We start from the raw sequence: 15,036 nt of genomic DNA, 5'->3' as shown, positions 1-15,036 counted from the left end.
AAAGTGGATGCTCTCACAGTACTCTGATACCAGGTTATTCTCACAGTGACCACTGAGTTAAGTGTTTGTCTCACTTGAATGGATGCATGTGTGGATTCACAGAATAATGTTGTGTTACTGTAGTGAATATAACATCCTCTTCCTCTTTATAAGACTTTGTTTGATATTGTCAGCAGAGGACTTTCTTATTGTTATTCCTGTCATCTTGTTCAGAACAAGAAAAAAATACACACATACAGATTTTTTTTTTTAATTGCCACACATATTTTTAATATTGTGATGTCAAAACTTAATGCAATTGACTGTGGATGTTTTACAGGTGACTTCACAGAGCAAAAAGTAGAAATCCACTAAAAATGGTACGATTATGCGAATCATCAAAGACACCATGGCCTGAAGGGAGAGCCATGTAGACCACATCTCCCTTTTCCAGTTGAAGAATTAATGCATTAGACACAGAGACAAAGCGGTTATCATTTAGATCAAAACTATACGTCATTCTCTTCTCATTGTGATAGAGATAAGCACCCATCCAAGCTGTAGTGCGGTTGTTCCACACTGTGAATCTGAAGTTGTAGACTCCTCTGACTGGGGCTGTGAAGATACCTGCAGCAGAGGAGAAAATCAGTGAGGGGTCAAAATAGTCTTTGTTCTGTTGAGCGAGGTGTCCTTGTGTTGTTATCTGATGCTTTAACAGGCCTTAAACATGGATTTGTATCAGTAATCTGTGGGAGCTCTTGGTTTTATTCTCTTTCCAGATCATTTGTAAGAAGACAAAGGGATGTTTGTTTTATTGGTTTGACTTAGAAAATTCATACCACAGAAATCTTACTACAGTCACATCTTGCCTTCTGTAAAGAACTCCTTTGCACATTTATGTGTGTAGATAAAAGAGCTGTGTACCTGTAGTTGGGCTGTAGGCCTGGCCGATATTGGTGAAGACTTTACTGAACTTAAGTGTGATCTCAGTGTTGAAGGGTCCAACGTGTCCTGCATCAGTAAGACCAGCTGAGAACGCCACCTTTGGATGGTCTGTGTGAATGAGGAAGATGCAGAGAAAACTTGACTGATGTGCAGTCTATGAACAAATGTCACTGAGAGAATAATTTCCTCCTAATCATATTCACCTACACAGCACAGTGACACTGCAGTCATTTGGATACTGATAACCAGCAGGCTTTGAATTCTAGTAGAATCAGTAACAGCTGAATATCATCATTTCTGCTTCATTTAGTAACAGTGGTGATAAATATGAATGTCTCTCTGCGTTCTGCTGCTCTGAATATGTTCCTTAGTGTAACCATTCCCTTTTCACAGTCAACATGCTATTTTGACTTAATAATAGTTGATGTAACTTACCTGCATTCTCTCTCTTGAGCTCTGCCACCTCGTTTTCACTGGAGCTCATTCTGGTTTCCAACACTGTCAACACATTTCACTTATTCATCCTAAACTAGTATTATAGTCGTCAGGTTTCACATTTTTCTGGACTTTTGATGACTTTGTTTTCATACCTGTGATCTTGTTTTCACTCGCTGTTACTCTGGCCAGAAGATCTATGATGACGGGAAAATGAATCGGAGGGTTAGTTGAGCAACCAGATGTAAAACCTCATGCAAATGTAAATGTTTCTGCAAAAATGTTTCTTTTGACAACTCCTCTGTTACTTCTGCACATCACACCTGAAAGATTTTTACACAACAACATGTTTTCTACCACACTTTAATTTGTAGTTTTTAATTATGTTTTCGTAGCTTACCCATGTTTTCTCTCCTGAGCTCCGCCACCAAATTTTCACTGGTGTTCACTCTGGACTCCAAAACTATGAACATGTTCAATGTTTTCACCCAAAGGTTATCTGTGAGTTTTACTGTGATCATTGCATCACTAAATATGTTCTTACTGTGGACATAATATACTGTTTTCACTTTGTAATGATTGTTATAGCTGACCTGTGTTGTCTCTCCTGAGCTCCTCCACCTTGTTGTTGCTGGCGGTTACTGTGGCCCCCAGTACTGCAAAAACATGACACCGAATGCTTAATCATGCCCTCACCTTTATCTTAGTTTCATTCAATATATTCTCATTACATAACACAAAATATTATGCCAAAGTTTACTTTTAGATTTTAAAGCTTACCTTTGTTCTCTCTCTGGTGTCTTGACCACGTCTTCATAGGAGCTCATTCTGGCCTCCAAAACTGTGAACACATGAAACATTTTTATTCTCAAGTAGATATATTTAGATATAGATATAGACACCGATATTTACCTACATTCTTGCTTTCACTGGCTGTCAGTCTGGCCTGTGTGGCTGGGTGTAAAGCATTATATTAGTGCATGAATCTGTGCAGCACTGTGTGACTGACACTCAGTATGTTTTATGATGTGTATCACCTGCATTCTCTTGCTCCAGCTTCTCTATCTTGCTCCTGTGTTTGATGGCCATGTCTCTCAGCTCCTTGAGCTCAGCCCAGATGTCAGGGCTGATGTTGGTCTGGCTGCTGCTCTGATCATGGGCTGCTCCGACACTCTGTATCTCAAACTGAACCTCTTCCTGCCTGTTTCCCCCCTCTGTCTCAGTGTCTGTCCCTGTCACCTCTCCACTCTCACCCTGAGCCCACGTCCACTGCAGACAGAGCAACAGCGCCAGAAAAACTGCAGCGCTCCTCATTATGAAATATCACCTGTTTAGACAGCCAGATGCAGTCTGACACGTCTACTTTGATTCCCGTCTTTATATACACGTAAAACAGCTCAGTGAAGAGGCGTATGAGAATCAAACAGATGTCTTTGATAACAAATTTAAAAATAGCTCCAAACATCCTTGAACACTGAGCTGATTTTAAAGTCAACACATAGTTTGTATTATGGTTATTTTTCTACAATAATTTGTAACTAGTCCATACCCATTGAGTACAGCCTACCATACCATGACTAGGCCTAGATAAGAATTTAGCTCTGTAGCGCCCCCATTTTGTTTGATGGGGTCAATAATAGAGGGGTCCCCTCAGATTATGTGTGGTCATATGCCTACAAAGTTGTGTGGTAATCGGCAAAACCCTTGAGATGTTATACACCTTTATGTGATGAGCCACGCCCTCCGCAATATTCATTGCCTTATAGAAGCTCAGTTTTAGTAAGTTTTCCAACTTTTGCCAAGAGGGCACTTTAGATATTGGTCCCTAGATTATGTTCACTGAGTTTCATGCAAATCGGTCAAACTTCCTAGGAAGAGATCGATTTTCAGTGTTTTTCAAAAAAATCAAAATGGCGGACAATCTGTATAACTGGAAGTTATGGGTTCTTGAGGCAAATTTGTTCCTCATGAGGAGAGGCATCTCTGTGCAAAGTTTCTTGTCTCTACGACATACGGGGCATGAGATATGCCCATTCAAAGTTTGCAATTTCAATCGGTTACTGTAGCGCCCCCCTTTGGCCAATTGATGTGATATTGCTTCATTCGCATCCTCCCATGACCCTCTACCACTGTGCCAAATTTCACATGGATTGACCAAGTCAGTGAGGAGAAAAACGTGGAACAGACACACAGACAGAGTTTTCATCATTATTAAGATGTACTGTACAGTACAGGCCAAAAGTTTGGACACACCTTCTCATTCAATGCGTTTTCTTTATTTTCATGACTATTTACATTGTAGATTCTCACTGACGGCATCAAAACTATGAATGAACACATGTGGAGTTATGTACTTAACAAAAAAAGGTGAAATAACTGAAAACATGTTTTATATTCTAGTTTCTTCAAAATAGCCACCCTTTGCTCTGATTACTGCTTTGCACACTCTTGGCATTCTCTCCATGAGCTTCAAGAGGTAGTCACCTGAAATGGTTTTCCAACAGTCTTGAAGGAGTTCCCAGAGGTGTTTAGCACTTGTTGGCCCCTTTGCCTTCACTCTGCGGTCCAGCTCACCCCAAACCATCTCGATTGGGTTCAGGTCCGGTGACTGTGGAGGCCAGGTCATCTGCCGCAGCACTCCATCACTCTCCTTCTTGGTCAAATAGCCCTTACACAGCCTGGAGGTGTGTTTGGGGTCATTGTCCTGTTGAAAAATAAATGATCGTCCAACTAAACGCAAACCGGATGGGATGGCATGTCGCTGCAGGATGCTGTGATAGCCATGCTGGTTCAGTGTGCCTTCAATTTTGAATAAATCCCCAACAGTGTCACCAGCAAAACACCCCCACACCATCACACCTCCTCCTCCATGCTTCACAGTGGGAACCAGGCATGTGGAATCCATCCGTTCACCTTTTCTGCGTCTCACAAAGACACGGCGGTTGGAACCAAAGATCTCAAATTTGGACTCATCAGACCAAAGCACAGATTTCTACTGGTCTAATGTCCATTCCTTGTGTTTCTTGGCCCAAACAAATCTCTTCTGCTTGTTGCCTCTCCTTAGCAGTGGTTTCCTAGCAGCTATTTGACCATGAAGGCCTGATTGGCGCAGTCTCCTCTTAACAGTTGTTCTAGAGATGGGTCTGCTGCTAGAACTCTGTGTGGCATTCATCTGGTCTCTGATCTGAGCTGCTGTTAACTTGCGATTTCTGAGGCTGGTGACTCGGATGAACTTATCCTCAGAAGCAGAGGTGACTCTTGGTCTTCCTTTCCTGGGTCGGTCCTCATGTGTGCCAGTTTCGTTGTAGCGCTTGATGGTTTTTGCGACTCCACTTGGGGACACATTTAAAGTTTTTGCAATTTTCCGGACTGACTGACCTTCATTTCTTAAAGTAATGATGGCCACTCGTTTTTCTTTAGTTAGCTGATTGGTTCTTGCCATAATATGAATTTTAACAGTTGTCCAATAGGGCTGTCGGCTGTGTATTAACCTGACTTCTGCACAGCACAACTGATGGTCCCAACCCCATTGATAAAGCAAGAAATTCCACTAATTAACCCTGATAAGGCACACCTGTGAAGTGGAAACCATTTCAGGTGACTACCTCTTGAAGCTCATGGAGAGAATGCCAAGAGTGTGCAAAGCAGTAATCAGAACAAAGGGTGGCTATTTTGAAGAAACTAGAATATAAAACATGTTTTCAGTTATTTCACCTTTTTTTGTTAAGTACATAACTCCACATGTGTTCATTCATAGTTTTGATGCCTTCAGTGAGAATCTACAATGTAAATAGTCATGAAAATAAAGAAAACGCATTGAATGAGAAGGTGTGTCCAAACTTTTGGCCTGTACTGTATATAACTGTATAGACTTATAAATCATTCAAACAAGCAATTAATCAATCAATCAATCAATTTTTTATTTGTCTCATAGAATTATATAAGGTACAACTCCATTAAAATGTGCTCCATCAGCTCCTTTAACTTTTGCACTGTAATTTAGCTCTTTTTTTTAATCTTCCTACATTGATCGCTGCTGCTTTGTAATTGTCCCTGTTTCATGGATGGTCCTGGTAATCCATGGTTTCTGGTCATGGAATGATTAAACTGTCCACACATCCTGACCCTGCCAGCTTTATGGTCACTCCACCCGAACACGGGCAGCGATTCCACTCTGCAGCCGGCTCTGCACGGTGTCCAGCAGTGATCCACAGCAGGAACAGGACAGCACCTCACATTCCCACCAATACACCAGTCTGTATTCACCCTAAAGCACACGTCTCCCCTCCTTCTCTTGCCATGACATCCTCTTCCTATTTATTAGCACTAGAATGTATCTTCCAAACTGTAGAGACTTTGATCTTGTCATCAGAGGGATATTTCATTACATATTTTTTATAGTGTGATTTGGAAACTTAATGCAATTGACTGTGGATGTTTTACAGGTGACTTCACAGAGCAAAAAGTAGAAATCTGCTAAAAATGGTACGATTATACAAATCATCAAACATACCATGACCTGGATGGAGAGTCATGTAGACCACATCTTCCTTTTCCAGTTGAAGAATTAATGCATTAGACACAGACACATAGGCTTGTTCATCATTGTAATCGTAACTAAGTGTCATTCTCTTCTCATCGTGATAGAGATAAGCACCCATCCAAGCTGTAGTGCGGTTGTTCCACACTGTGAATCTGAAGTAGTAGACTCCTCTGACTGGGGCTGTGAAGATATTGTTTATAGTGTGATGTAAAAACTTAATGCAATTGACTGTGGATGTTTTACAGGTGACTTCACAGAGCAAAAAGTAGAAATCCACTAAAAATGGTACGATTATGCAAATCATCCTTGATAGTACGGCCTGGATGGAGAGTCATGTAGACCACATCTCCCTTTTCCAGTTGAAGAACTAATGCATTAGACACGGAGACATGAGAGGATTCAGCATTGTAATCTTCATTAAATGCCATACTCTTCTCATTGTGATAGAGATGAGCACCGAACCAAGTTGAAGTGCTGACCCCCCACACAGTATATCTGAAGTAGTAGACTCCTCTGACTGGGGCTGTGAAGATACCTGCAGCAGAGGAGAAAATCAGTGAGGGGTCAAAATAGTCTTTGATCTGTTGAGCGAGGTGTCCTTGTGTTGTTATCTGATGCTTTAACAGGCCTTAAACATGGATTTGTATCAGTAATCTGTGGGAGCTCTTGGTTTTATTCTCTTTCCAAATCATTTGTAAGAAGACAAAGGGATGTTTGTTTTATTGGTTTGACTTAGAAAATTCATACCACAGAAATCTTACTACAGTCACATCTTGCCTTCTGTAAAGAACTCCTTTGCACATTTATGTGTGTAGATAAAAGAGCTGTGTACCTGTAGTTGGGCTGTAGGCCTGGCCGATATTGGTGAAGACTTTACTGAACTTAAGTGTGATCTCAGTGTTGAAGGGTCCAACGTGTCCTGCATCAGTAAGACCAGCTGAGAACGCCACCTTTGGATGGTCTGTGTGAATGAGGAAGATGCAGAGAAAACTTGACTGATGTGCAGTCTATGAACAAATGTCACTGAGAGAATAATTTCCTCCTAATCATATTCAGCTACACAGCACAGTGACACTGCAGTCATTTGGATACTGATAACCAGCAGGCTTTGAATTCTAGTAGAATCAGTAACAGCTGAATATCATCATTTCTGCTTCATTTAGTAACAGTGGTGATAAATATGAATGTCTCTCTGCGTTCTGCTGCTCTGAATATGTTCCTTAGTGTACCCATTCCCTTTTCACAGTCAACATGCTATTTTGACTTAATAATAGTTGATGTAACTTACCTGCATTCTCTCTCTTGAGCTCTGCCACCTCGTTTTCACTGGAGCTCATTCTGGTTTCCAACACTGTCAACACATTTAACATGTTTATTGTAAAACAGAATCATAGTCATCAGCTTCAACCAGATGTAAAACCTCATTTAAATGTAAATGTTTCTACAAAATCTTTTGCCAACTCCTCTGTGACTTTTATAGTTTTACACAACAACATGTTTTCTACCACACTATAATTTGTACTTTTTAATTATGTTTTCGTAGCTTACCCATGTTTTCTCTCCTGAGCTCCGCCACCAAATTTTCACTGGTGTTCACTCTGGACTCCAAAACTATGAACATGTTCAATGTTTTCACCCAAAGGTTATCTGTGAGTTTTACTGTGATTGTTGCATCACTAAATATGTTCTTACTGTGAACATAATATACTGTTTTCACTTTGTAATGATTGTTATAGCTGACCTGTGTTGTCTCTCCTGAGCTCCTCCACCTTGTTGTTGCTGGCGGTTACTGTGGCCCCCAGTACTGCAAAAACATGACACTGAATGCTTAATCATGCCCTCACCTTTATCTTAGTTTCATTCAATATATTCTCATTACATAACACACAGTATTATGCCAAAGTTTACTTTTAGATTTTAAAGCTTACCTTTGTTCTCTGTCTGGAGTGTCTTGACCACGTCTTCATAGGAACTCATTCTGGCCTCCAAAACTGTGAACACATGAAACATTTTTATTGTCAAGTAGATTTATATAGATATAGATATAGATATAGATATAGACATGGATATTTACCTGCATTCTTGCTTTCACTGGCTGTCAGTCTGGCCTGTGTGGCTGGGTGTAAAGCATTATATTAGTGCATGAATCTGTGCAGCACTGTGTGACTGACACTCAGTATGTTTTATGATGTGTATCACCTGCATTCTCTTGCTCCAGCTTCTCTATCTTGCTCTTGCTGTTCCTCAGCTCCACCTTTTGTTCGATGGCCATGTCTCTCAGCTCCTTGAGCTCAGCCCAGATGTCAGGGGTGATGTTGGTCTGGCTGCTGCTCTGATCATGGGCTGCTCCGACACCCTGTATCTCAAACTGAACCTCTTCCTGCCTGTTTCCCCCCTCTGTCTCAGTGTCTGTCCCTGTCACCTCTCCACTCTCACCCTGAGCCCACGTCCATTGCAGACAGAGCAACAATGCCAGAAAAACTGCAGCGCTCCTCATTCTGAACGATCACCTGTTTAGACAGCCAGATGCAGTCTGACACGTCTGCTTTGATTCCCGTCTTTATATACACGTAAAACAGCTCAGTGAGGAGGCGTATGAGAATCAAACAGATGTCTTTGATAACAAATGTAAAAATACCTCCAAACATCCTTGAACACTGAGCTGAATTTAAAGTAAACATCAAGCAGTTTGAGCTGCGTTATTTTGAAATAATTTGTAATACATGCTTTAAAATAAAATTAAAGGTACTGTATTTAACTTTATAGACCTACATGTATGAGTTGTTTTTTATTATTTATTTTATTTCGTCTAGTTTATTATCCAACGTGTGTACAGTGGCTACCAGGATGCTAGTTCAGCTGGTGCCTACTTTTCTCCATCTTTCCTTGATGTTTCCATCTTAAAACCTCATCTTGGCTAGCTAGCAGCTAGCTCGCTAGTAGTCAGCAGAGGGAGAGTTTACAGACCAGTGAGTTGATTTCCTCATCCTGATGAGTGACTCTCTGGGCCCAGTGATTTACACAGGTAAAACCACTCTATAAAGCAGTTTCACGTTAAAAGCCAGTATTTTTCTGACACTGTTTTGCATGTTGTAGAGGAGCTGCTAACTACAGCGGCCAATGAAAACATGAAAACGTGTATCTAGAATCAGTGTTTGGTTTGTCCGTTCTTGGCTACTGTAGAAACCAAGGCGGTGAAACATGGCAATCACCATAGACGAGGATCTGCTCCCTCTGTAGATTTAAACAGCTCATTCTAAGGCAACGAAACCCAGTTCTTATTTTCTGGTGGTTTAACACTTAAGAAAACATGCTGATTATATTGTATTCCATCTCTGCAGATGTATTCCCCTAAACTCTGCACACTGGACCTTTAAATAACTGATTTATGAATCAAGTAAAACGGCTTGTTGTTGGATATTTTTGTCTTTATCAAAGTGGATGCTCTCACAGTACTCTGATACCAGGTTATTCTCACAGTGACCACTGAGTTAAGTGTTTGTCTCACTTGAATGGATGCATGTGTGGATTCACAGAATAATGTTGTGTTACTGTAGTGAATATAACATCCTCTTCCTCTTTATAAGACTTTGTTTGATATTGTCAGCAGAGGACTTTCTTATTGTTATTCCTGTCATCTTGTTCAGAACAAGAAAAAAATACACACATACAGATTTTTTTTTTTAATTGCCACACATATTTTTAATATTGTGATGTCAAAACTTAATGCAATTGACTGTGGATGTTTTACAGGTGACTTCACAGAGCAAAAAGTAGAAATCCACTAAAAATGGTACGATTATGCGAATCATCAAAGACACCATGGCCTGAAGGGAGAGCCATGTAGACCACATCTCCCTTTTCCAGTTGAAGAATTAATGCATTAGACACAGAGACAAAGCCAACTTCATCATTGTAATCGTGACTAAGTGTCATTCTCTTCTCATTGTGATAGAGATAAGCACCGGTCCAAGTTAAATAGTGGCCCCCGACCACTGTGAATCTGAAGTTGTAGACTCCTCTGACTGGGGCTGTGAAGATACCTGCAGCAGAGGAGAAAATCAGTGAGGGGTCAAAATAGTCTTTGCTCTGTTGAGCGAGGTGAACTTGTGTTGTTATCTGATGCTTTAACAGGCCTTAAACATGGATTTGTATCAGTAATCTGTGGGAGCTCTTGGTTTTATTTTCTTTCCAGATCATTTGTAAGAAGACAAAGGGATGTTTGTTTTATTGGTTTGACTTAGAAAATTCATACCACAGAAATCTTACTACAGTCACATCTTGCCTTCTGTAAAGAACTCCTTTGCACATTTATGTGTGTAGATAAAAGAGCTGTGTACCTGTAGTTGGGCTGTAGGCCTGGCCGATATTTGTGAAGACTTTACTGAACTTAAGTGTGATCTCATTGTTGAAGGGTCCAACGTACCCTGCGTCAGTAAGACCAGCTGAGAACGCCACCTTTGGACGGTCTGTGTGAATGAGGAAGATGCAGAGAAAACTTGACTGATGTGCAGTCTATGAACAAATGTCACTGAGAGAATAATTTCCTCCTAATCATATTCAGCTACACAGCACAGTGACACTGCAGTCATTTGGATACTGATAACCAGCAGGCTTTGAATTCTAGTAGAATCAGTAACAGCTGAATATCATCATTTCTGCTTCATTTAGTAACAGTGGTGATAAATATGAATGTCTCTCTGCGTTCTGCTGCTCTGAATATGTTCCTTAGTGTACCCATTCCCTTTTCACAGTCAACATGCTATTTTGACTTGATAATAGTTGATGTAACTTACCTGCATTCTCTCTCTTGAGCTCTGCCACCTCGTTTTCACTGGAGCTCATTCTGGTTTCCAACACTGTCAACACATTTAACATGTTTATTGTTAAACAGAATTATAGTCATCACTTTCAACCAGATGTAAAACCTCATTTAAAGCTATAGTGCGTAACTTCTGTCGCCTCCCAGCGGATAATGCGTTATTACAACTAATAAGCCAGCGGCACTTCCATGTACACAGAGTAACACTCGCCAGTCGCCACACACCGTACACAGAGTAACACTTGCCTTTGTGGTAGGATCCACTTATGAACTGTGTCTCGGCCGCTTCTCCGCCATGTTGCTTTCTCTTTCTACCTGCGCTCTACCTCTTGCTATGACACTTTCCGCTCTTCCTCCCCCTCCCTTCTTGTGGTGAGGAAGCATTTCCTGTGTGCCAGCGCGGGAATGTCGCCGGTCAACACGCATACTAAAAATGATATATATTGAAAAATACTGCAAGATGTTAGAGGAGCCGATCGGCTTAATCAGCATTGTGTCATCTCCTCTAGTAGTGGCTTGGGTGAAACGGACATTTACGGACCTGTAGAAGTTACGCACTATAGCTTTAAATGTAAATGTTTCTACAAAATCTTTAAACAATGCTTCTGTTAATTTTCCACATCACATTTGGAATAGTTTTACACAACAACATGTTTTCTACCACACTATAATTCGTACTTTTTAATTATGTTCTGTAGCTTACCCATGTTTTCTCTCTGAAGCTCCTTGACCACATCTTCATAGAAGCTCATTTTGGCCTCCAAAACTGTGAACACATTTAACATTTCGTTTATTGTAAAGTAGGTTCATGGTAGTTACATTTTATTGTGGAGTTTGACCAAATACTGAGTTAATTCACATTTGAATTAATTCATATCTTTATATATAATTAAACTGATGTAAATGTATTTACCTGCATTCTTGCTTTCACTGGCTGTCAGTCTGGCCTGTGTGGCTGGGTGTAAAGCATTATAGTAGTGCATGAATCTGTGCAGCACTGTGTGACTGACACTCAGTATGTTTTATGATGTGTATCACCTGCATTCTCTTGCTCCAGCTTCTCTATCTTGCTCCTGTGTTCGATGGCCATGTCTCTCAGCTCCTTGAGCTCAGCCCAGATGTCAGGGCTGATGTTGGTCTGGCTGCTGCTCTGATCATGGGCTGTTCCAACACTCTGTATCTCAAACTGAACCTCTTCCTGCCTGTTTCCCCCCTCTGTCTCAGCGTCTGTCCCTGTCACCTCTCCACTCTCACCCTGAGCCCACGTCCATTGCAGACAGAGCAACAACGCCAGAAAAACTGCAGCACTCCTCATTCTGAAATATCACCTGTTTAGACAGCCAGATGCAGTCTGACACGTCTACTTTGATTCCCGTCTTTATATACACGTAAAACAGCTCAGTGAAGAGGCGTATGAGAATCAAACAGATGTCTTTGATAACAAATTTAAAAATACCTCCAAACATCCTTGAACACTGAGCTGATTTTAAAGCCAACACACCTTTGTGTGTGTGTGTTAGTTTCCTCAACTTGGGTTAAACTATCCTTTTATAAGCCTGTGATGTCCTGTACTAATGTGTGTAAAAACCTTCTCTTCACAGGTTTACATAGTGCTCAATGGAGAAGATGGGTTCTCGCAGACAAGAGAACTACAAGTTGCAGGATGCACATTATTCCGGAGGAACTCTCAAGACACCTTTATACTCAGGTAAAATTCAGATGATACTACTATAATACAACATAATACTTAGAGTAGCTTTAAGTTTGGGTTGATCACTCATCAAGTCTTTTTTGATGTATTCTTCGTCTCTGATGCCACAGTGCAGCAGAGAGCCTGGGCCCAGTGTGGGGGGTTCACATCTGGCATGACAACTCTGGACCCTCCCCAAGCTGGTACCTCAAACAAGTGAGGGTATGTGAGGTAAGAGCCACCTGTTTGTGAATGTGTTGCTCCTCCTGTGTGTGTGTATGGACTGTAAGTTGACCATGATGAGGGTTTATTTGTGTACTTTTAATACAGGTGAGCAGGGGGCATGCGATGGGACGTGCTTGGCTCTTCATTGGTCAGTGTTGGTTGGGTGTAACTAAAGGCGATGGCCGGGTGGAGAGATCGCTGCGAGTTTGCACTCAGCAAATAGGCTTTGCTAAGGTAGAGCGCTCACACTCAGATACAAAAAACAACACCTTTAATCGCTTCTTTCATGTGACCCTGGGCCTCCACCTGTATTCACAGATGTTGCGTCTCAAGCTATCTGAGTACTTGGCCGACCACCATATCTGGATGTCTGTGCGCAGCTGTCCCCATCCTAACTCATTCACACACACTCAAAGACTTAGCGTGTGCCTGCTGCTTGTGTTGGGATATGCATGTGTCAACACAGTAATCATATCACAGATGGATGATCGGGTAGGTAACAAAACCTTGAGAGTTCGAGTTTTGGTGCACAAGAGATCCAAAACATGTTACCTGTAACGCCTGATCTCTTGTTTACAGTTGCCATGTGAGTTGGGCTTTGTGGATGTATCAGCTGTTTCCGTGACGACGGGAGTATTAAGCGTGATGTCAGTGTTGCCTGCAGCAGCAATTATATCACACCTCTTCCGACTGCGTGAGGTCAAATTGACAGCGTCAGGAGTCCAACACGCAGAGAACAAAACGACTGAGAAGGACTTCTTTGAAGGTGATGTTTAGGTTTACTTGGACTGAGTGGGGGGGTGGCATGGTGGTGCAGTGGTTAGCACTGTCGCCTCACAGCAAGAGGGTTCCTGGTTCGATCCCAGGTGGGAGCCCTTCTCTGCGGAGTTTGCATGTTCTCCCCCTGTCAGTGTGGGTTTTCTCCGGGTACTCCGGCTTCCTCCCACAGTCCAAAGACATGCAGGTTGATTGGTGACTCTAAATTGTCCGTGGGTGTGAATGTGAGGATACCTCAATTGTACAACAAGTTTAATCGGCATCTTGATATGCCACACCTGTCAAGTGAATGAATGAATGAATGAACTACAATTCAGACGGAGAGACAAACAATAAAGGAATAAAGCCATGCAATTATACAACACTAATTCAAGGAAAAAGAGAAGAATAAGTAAAATTATCAATCAGTAATCAATCAATCATTAAATTTTTTTTATTAAGAATATCAAAACAGAAAGCTGCTAGCTATAGGCTCTATTAAAAAGGTATGTTTTGAGTCATCCTTTAAAAGTGTCTACTGAGCCAGCATGTCCAAAATTTTATGGCAGTAGTAGCTAAAAGATCCCGAAAAGGTTTCATTCAGGTTTCATTCAGTTCAGGTCTCATTCGGAACAGTTAAAGGAGCAGCTGCGGAGGATCTAAGGATTCATGGAGGGACATAAGGTGATAGAGAATCTATTATATAGGAGGGGGCGATGCCATTAAAAGCCTTAAAAACCAAAAGAAGGATTTTAAAATCAAATCTAAAAGTCACTGGGAGCCAGTGTAGGTTACGCAGAACAGGAGTTACATGGTCTCTCTTTTTAGTTTTTGTTAAAACCTGGGCAGCAACGTTCTGAGTGGTCTGTAGTTTTGCAATGGCAGTTTCAGGTAGGCCAGTGTATAGAGCATCACAATAGTCAAGATGATGGAAACAAGCAGGGAAAAGCTTCTCAGCATCTTGCTGGCTCAGTAGAGGTCGTACCTTAGCTATATTGCCTAAATGATAAAATGCCATTTTTGTCAACAAATTAAAATGAGCTTTAAAATTGAGATCACAATCAAAAATTACATCGAGGTTTCTTACTTGCCCGCTCCCATGGGTTTTAAGAAATTTGCCACCAAAACTTGAGAGAAATAAACCCACTGAATGCACGAAAAAAAGCCTTAGATCCTTAAATTAGACCTGTGAAAAATGGAAGGAAAAACAAAAGTGTTGGGTTTAAAGTTCTGTCCAGTGTAGTTCTACTAGATCTGAGCATCAGATTGGTTTTAAGAACAATCTACCAGTTGTAACACAAGTATAAATGGTAAATGTAGAAAAGTAAAAGCAGAATACTGGCTAAGTATTAAGTAAAGAGTAGAAGTACAGTCTAAGAAAAGGAACATGAAAAGTATGCATTCTTCATGTCCTTTTTTACTTAAAATGCGTTACTATTCCTCCCTGTTTACTTGTTGTTTTGTCTCCTAACAGATACCCCTTCAGTAAATGACAGCACACTTCAGCAGTGGTCCCAAGAAGCCTGGAGGAGGAAATACCAGGTTACATCTCGAGCATTTATCTTTTTCTGTCTTCTCTCTCTCACTCTTTCACTTTCTCTTCAGCATTTTTCATCCCTATCTGACCCTTCTCCTTGTGTT

At 41.1% G+C, this 15,036-nt stretch overlaps 4 protein-coding genes across 5 annotated transcripts in view; 1 reads left to right on the top strand and 3 right to left on the bottom strand.

Annotated features, from left to right (window-relative positions):
- The window catches only part of pkd1l1 (polycystin 1 like 1, transient receptor potential channel interacting), a 99,779-nt gene that overhangs the window by 69,226 nt on the left and 15,517 nt on the right, over positions 1 to 15,036 (top strand). Inside the window, exons 29-34 of the mRNA XM_078162978.1 lie at positions 12,326 to 12,432; positions 12,546 to 12,645; positions 12,745 to 12,873; positions 12,958 to 13,131; positions 13,219 to 13,405; positions 14,870 to 14,937. Of these exons, the coding sequence (XP_078019104.1) occupies positions 12,326 to 12,432; positions 12,546 to 12,645; positions 12,745 to 12,873; positions 12,958 to 13,131; positions 13,219 to 13,405; positions 14,870 to 14,937 (765 nt within the window). The remainder of the gene's footprint in view (positions 1 to 12,325; positions 12,433 to 12,545; positions 12,646 to 12,744; positions 12,874 to 12,957; positions 13,132 to 13,218; positions 13,406 to 14,869; positions 14,938 to 15,036) is intronic.
- LOC117264847 (uncharacterized) lies at positions 237 to 2,694 on the bottom strand. Its single transcript, XM_078162659.1, has 5 exons — positions 2,397 to 2,694; positions 1,760 to 1,822; positions 1,360 to 1,422; positions 904 to 1,032; positions 237 to 606 (listed from the first exon to the last, which is right to left on the bottom strand). Exons 1-5 carry the CDS (start codon positions 2,671 to 2,673, stop codon positions 326 to 328), a joined length of 813 nt encoding a protein of 270 aa, XP_078018785.1. The 5' UTR covers positions 2,674 to 2,694; the 3' UTR covers positions 237 to 325.
- Positions 5,255 to 8,420, bottom strand: LOC144458907 (uncharacterized). 2 transcript variants are annotated; one of them, XM_078162737.1, is made up of 8 exons: positions 8,102 to 8,420; positions 7,977 to 8,018; positions 7,831 to 7,893; positions 7,644 to 7,706; positions 7,451 to 7,513; positions 7,191 to 7,253; positions 6,735 to 6,863; positions 5,255 to 6,437 (listed from the first exon to the last, which is right to left on the bottom strand). In XM_078162737.1, exons 1-8 carry the CDS (start codon positions 8,397 to 8,399, stop codon positions 6,154 to 6,156), a joined length of 1,005 nt encoding a protein of 334 aa, XP_078018863.1. In that variant the 5' UTR covers positions 8,400 to 8,420; the 3' UTR covers positions 5,255 to 6,153. The 2 variants fall into 2 exon arrangements, with proteins under 2 accessions (XP_078018863.1, XP_078018864.1); XM_078162738.1 differs by lacking the exons at positions 7,644 to 7,706; positions 7,831 to 7,893; positions 7,977 to 8,018.
- LOC144458908 (uncharacterized) lies at positions 9,573 to 12,063 on the bottom strand. The gene is made up of 6 exons (XM_078162740.1): positions 11,763 to 12,063; positions 11,638 to 11,679; positions 11,428 to 11,490; positions 10,699 to 10,761; positions 10,243 to 10,371; positions 9,573 to 9,945 (listed from the first exon to the last, which is right to left on the bottom strand). The coding sequence occupies exons 1-6, from the start codon at positions 12,037 to 12,039 to the stop codon at positions 9,662 to 9,664; spliced, it is 858 nt and encodes a 285-aa protein (XP_078018866.1). The 5' UTR covers positions 12,040 to 12,063; the 3' UTR covers positions 9,573 to 9,661.

The sequence above is a fragment of the Epinephelus lanceolatus genome, chromosome 20 (genome assembly GCF_041903045.1).
Source record: "Epinephelus lanceolatus isolate andai-2023 chromosome 20, ASM4190304v1, whole genome shotgun sequence".
Classification (NCBI taxonomy): domain Eukaryota; kingdom Metazoa; phylum Chordata; class Actinopteri; order Perciformes; family Serranidae; genus Epinephelus; species Epinephelus lanceolatus.
This window is presented reverse-complemented; position numbering and strand designations above follow the sequence as displayed.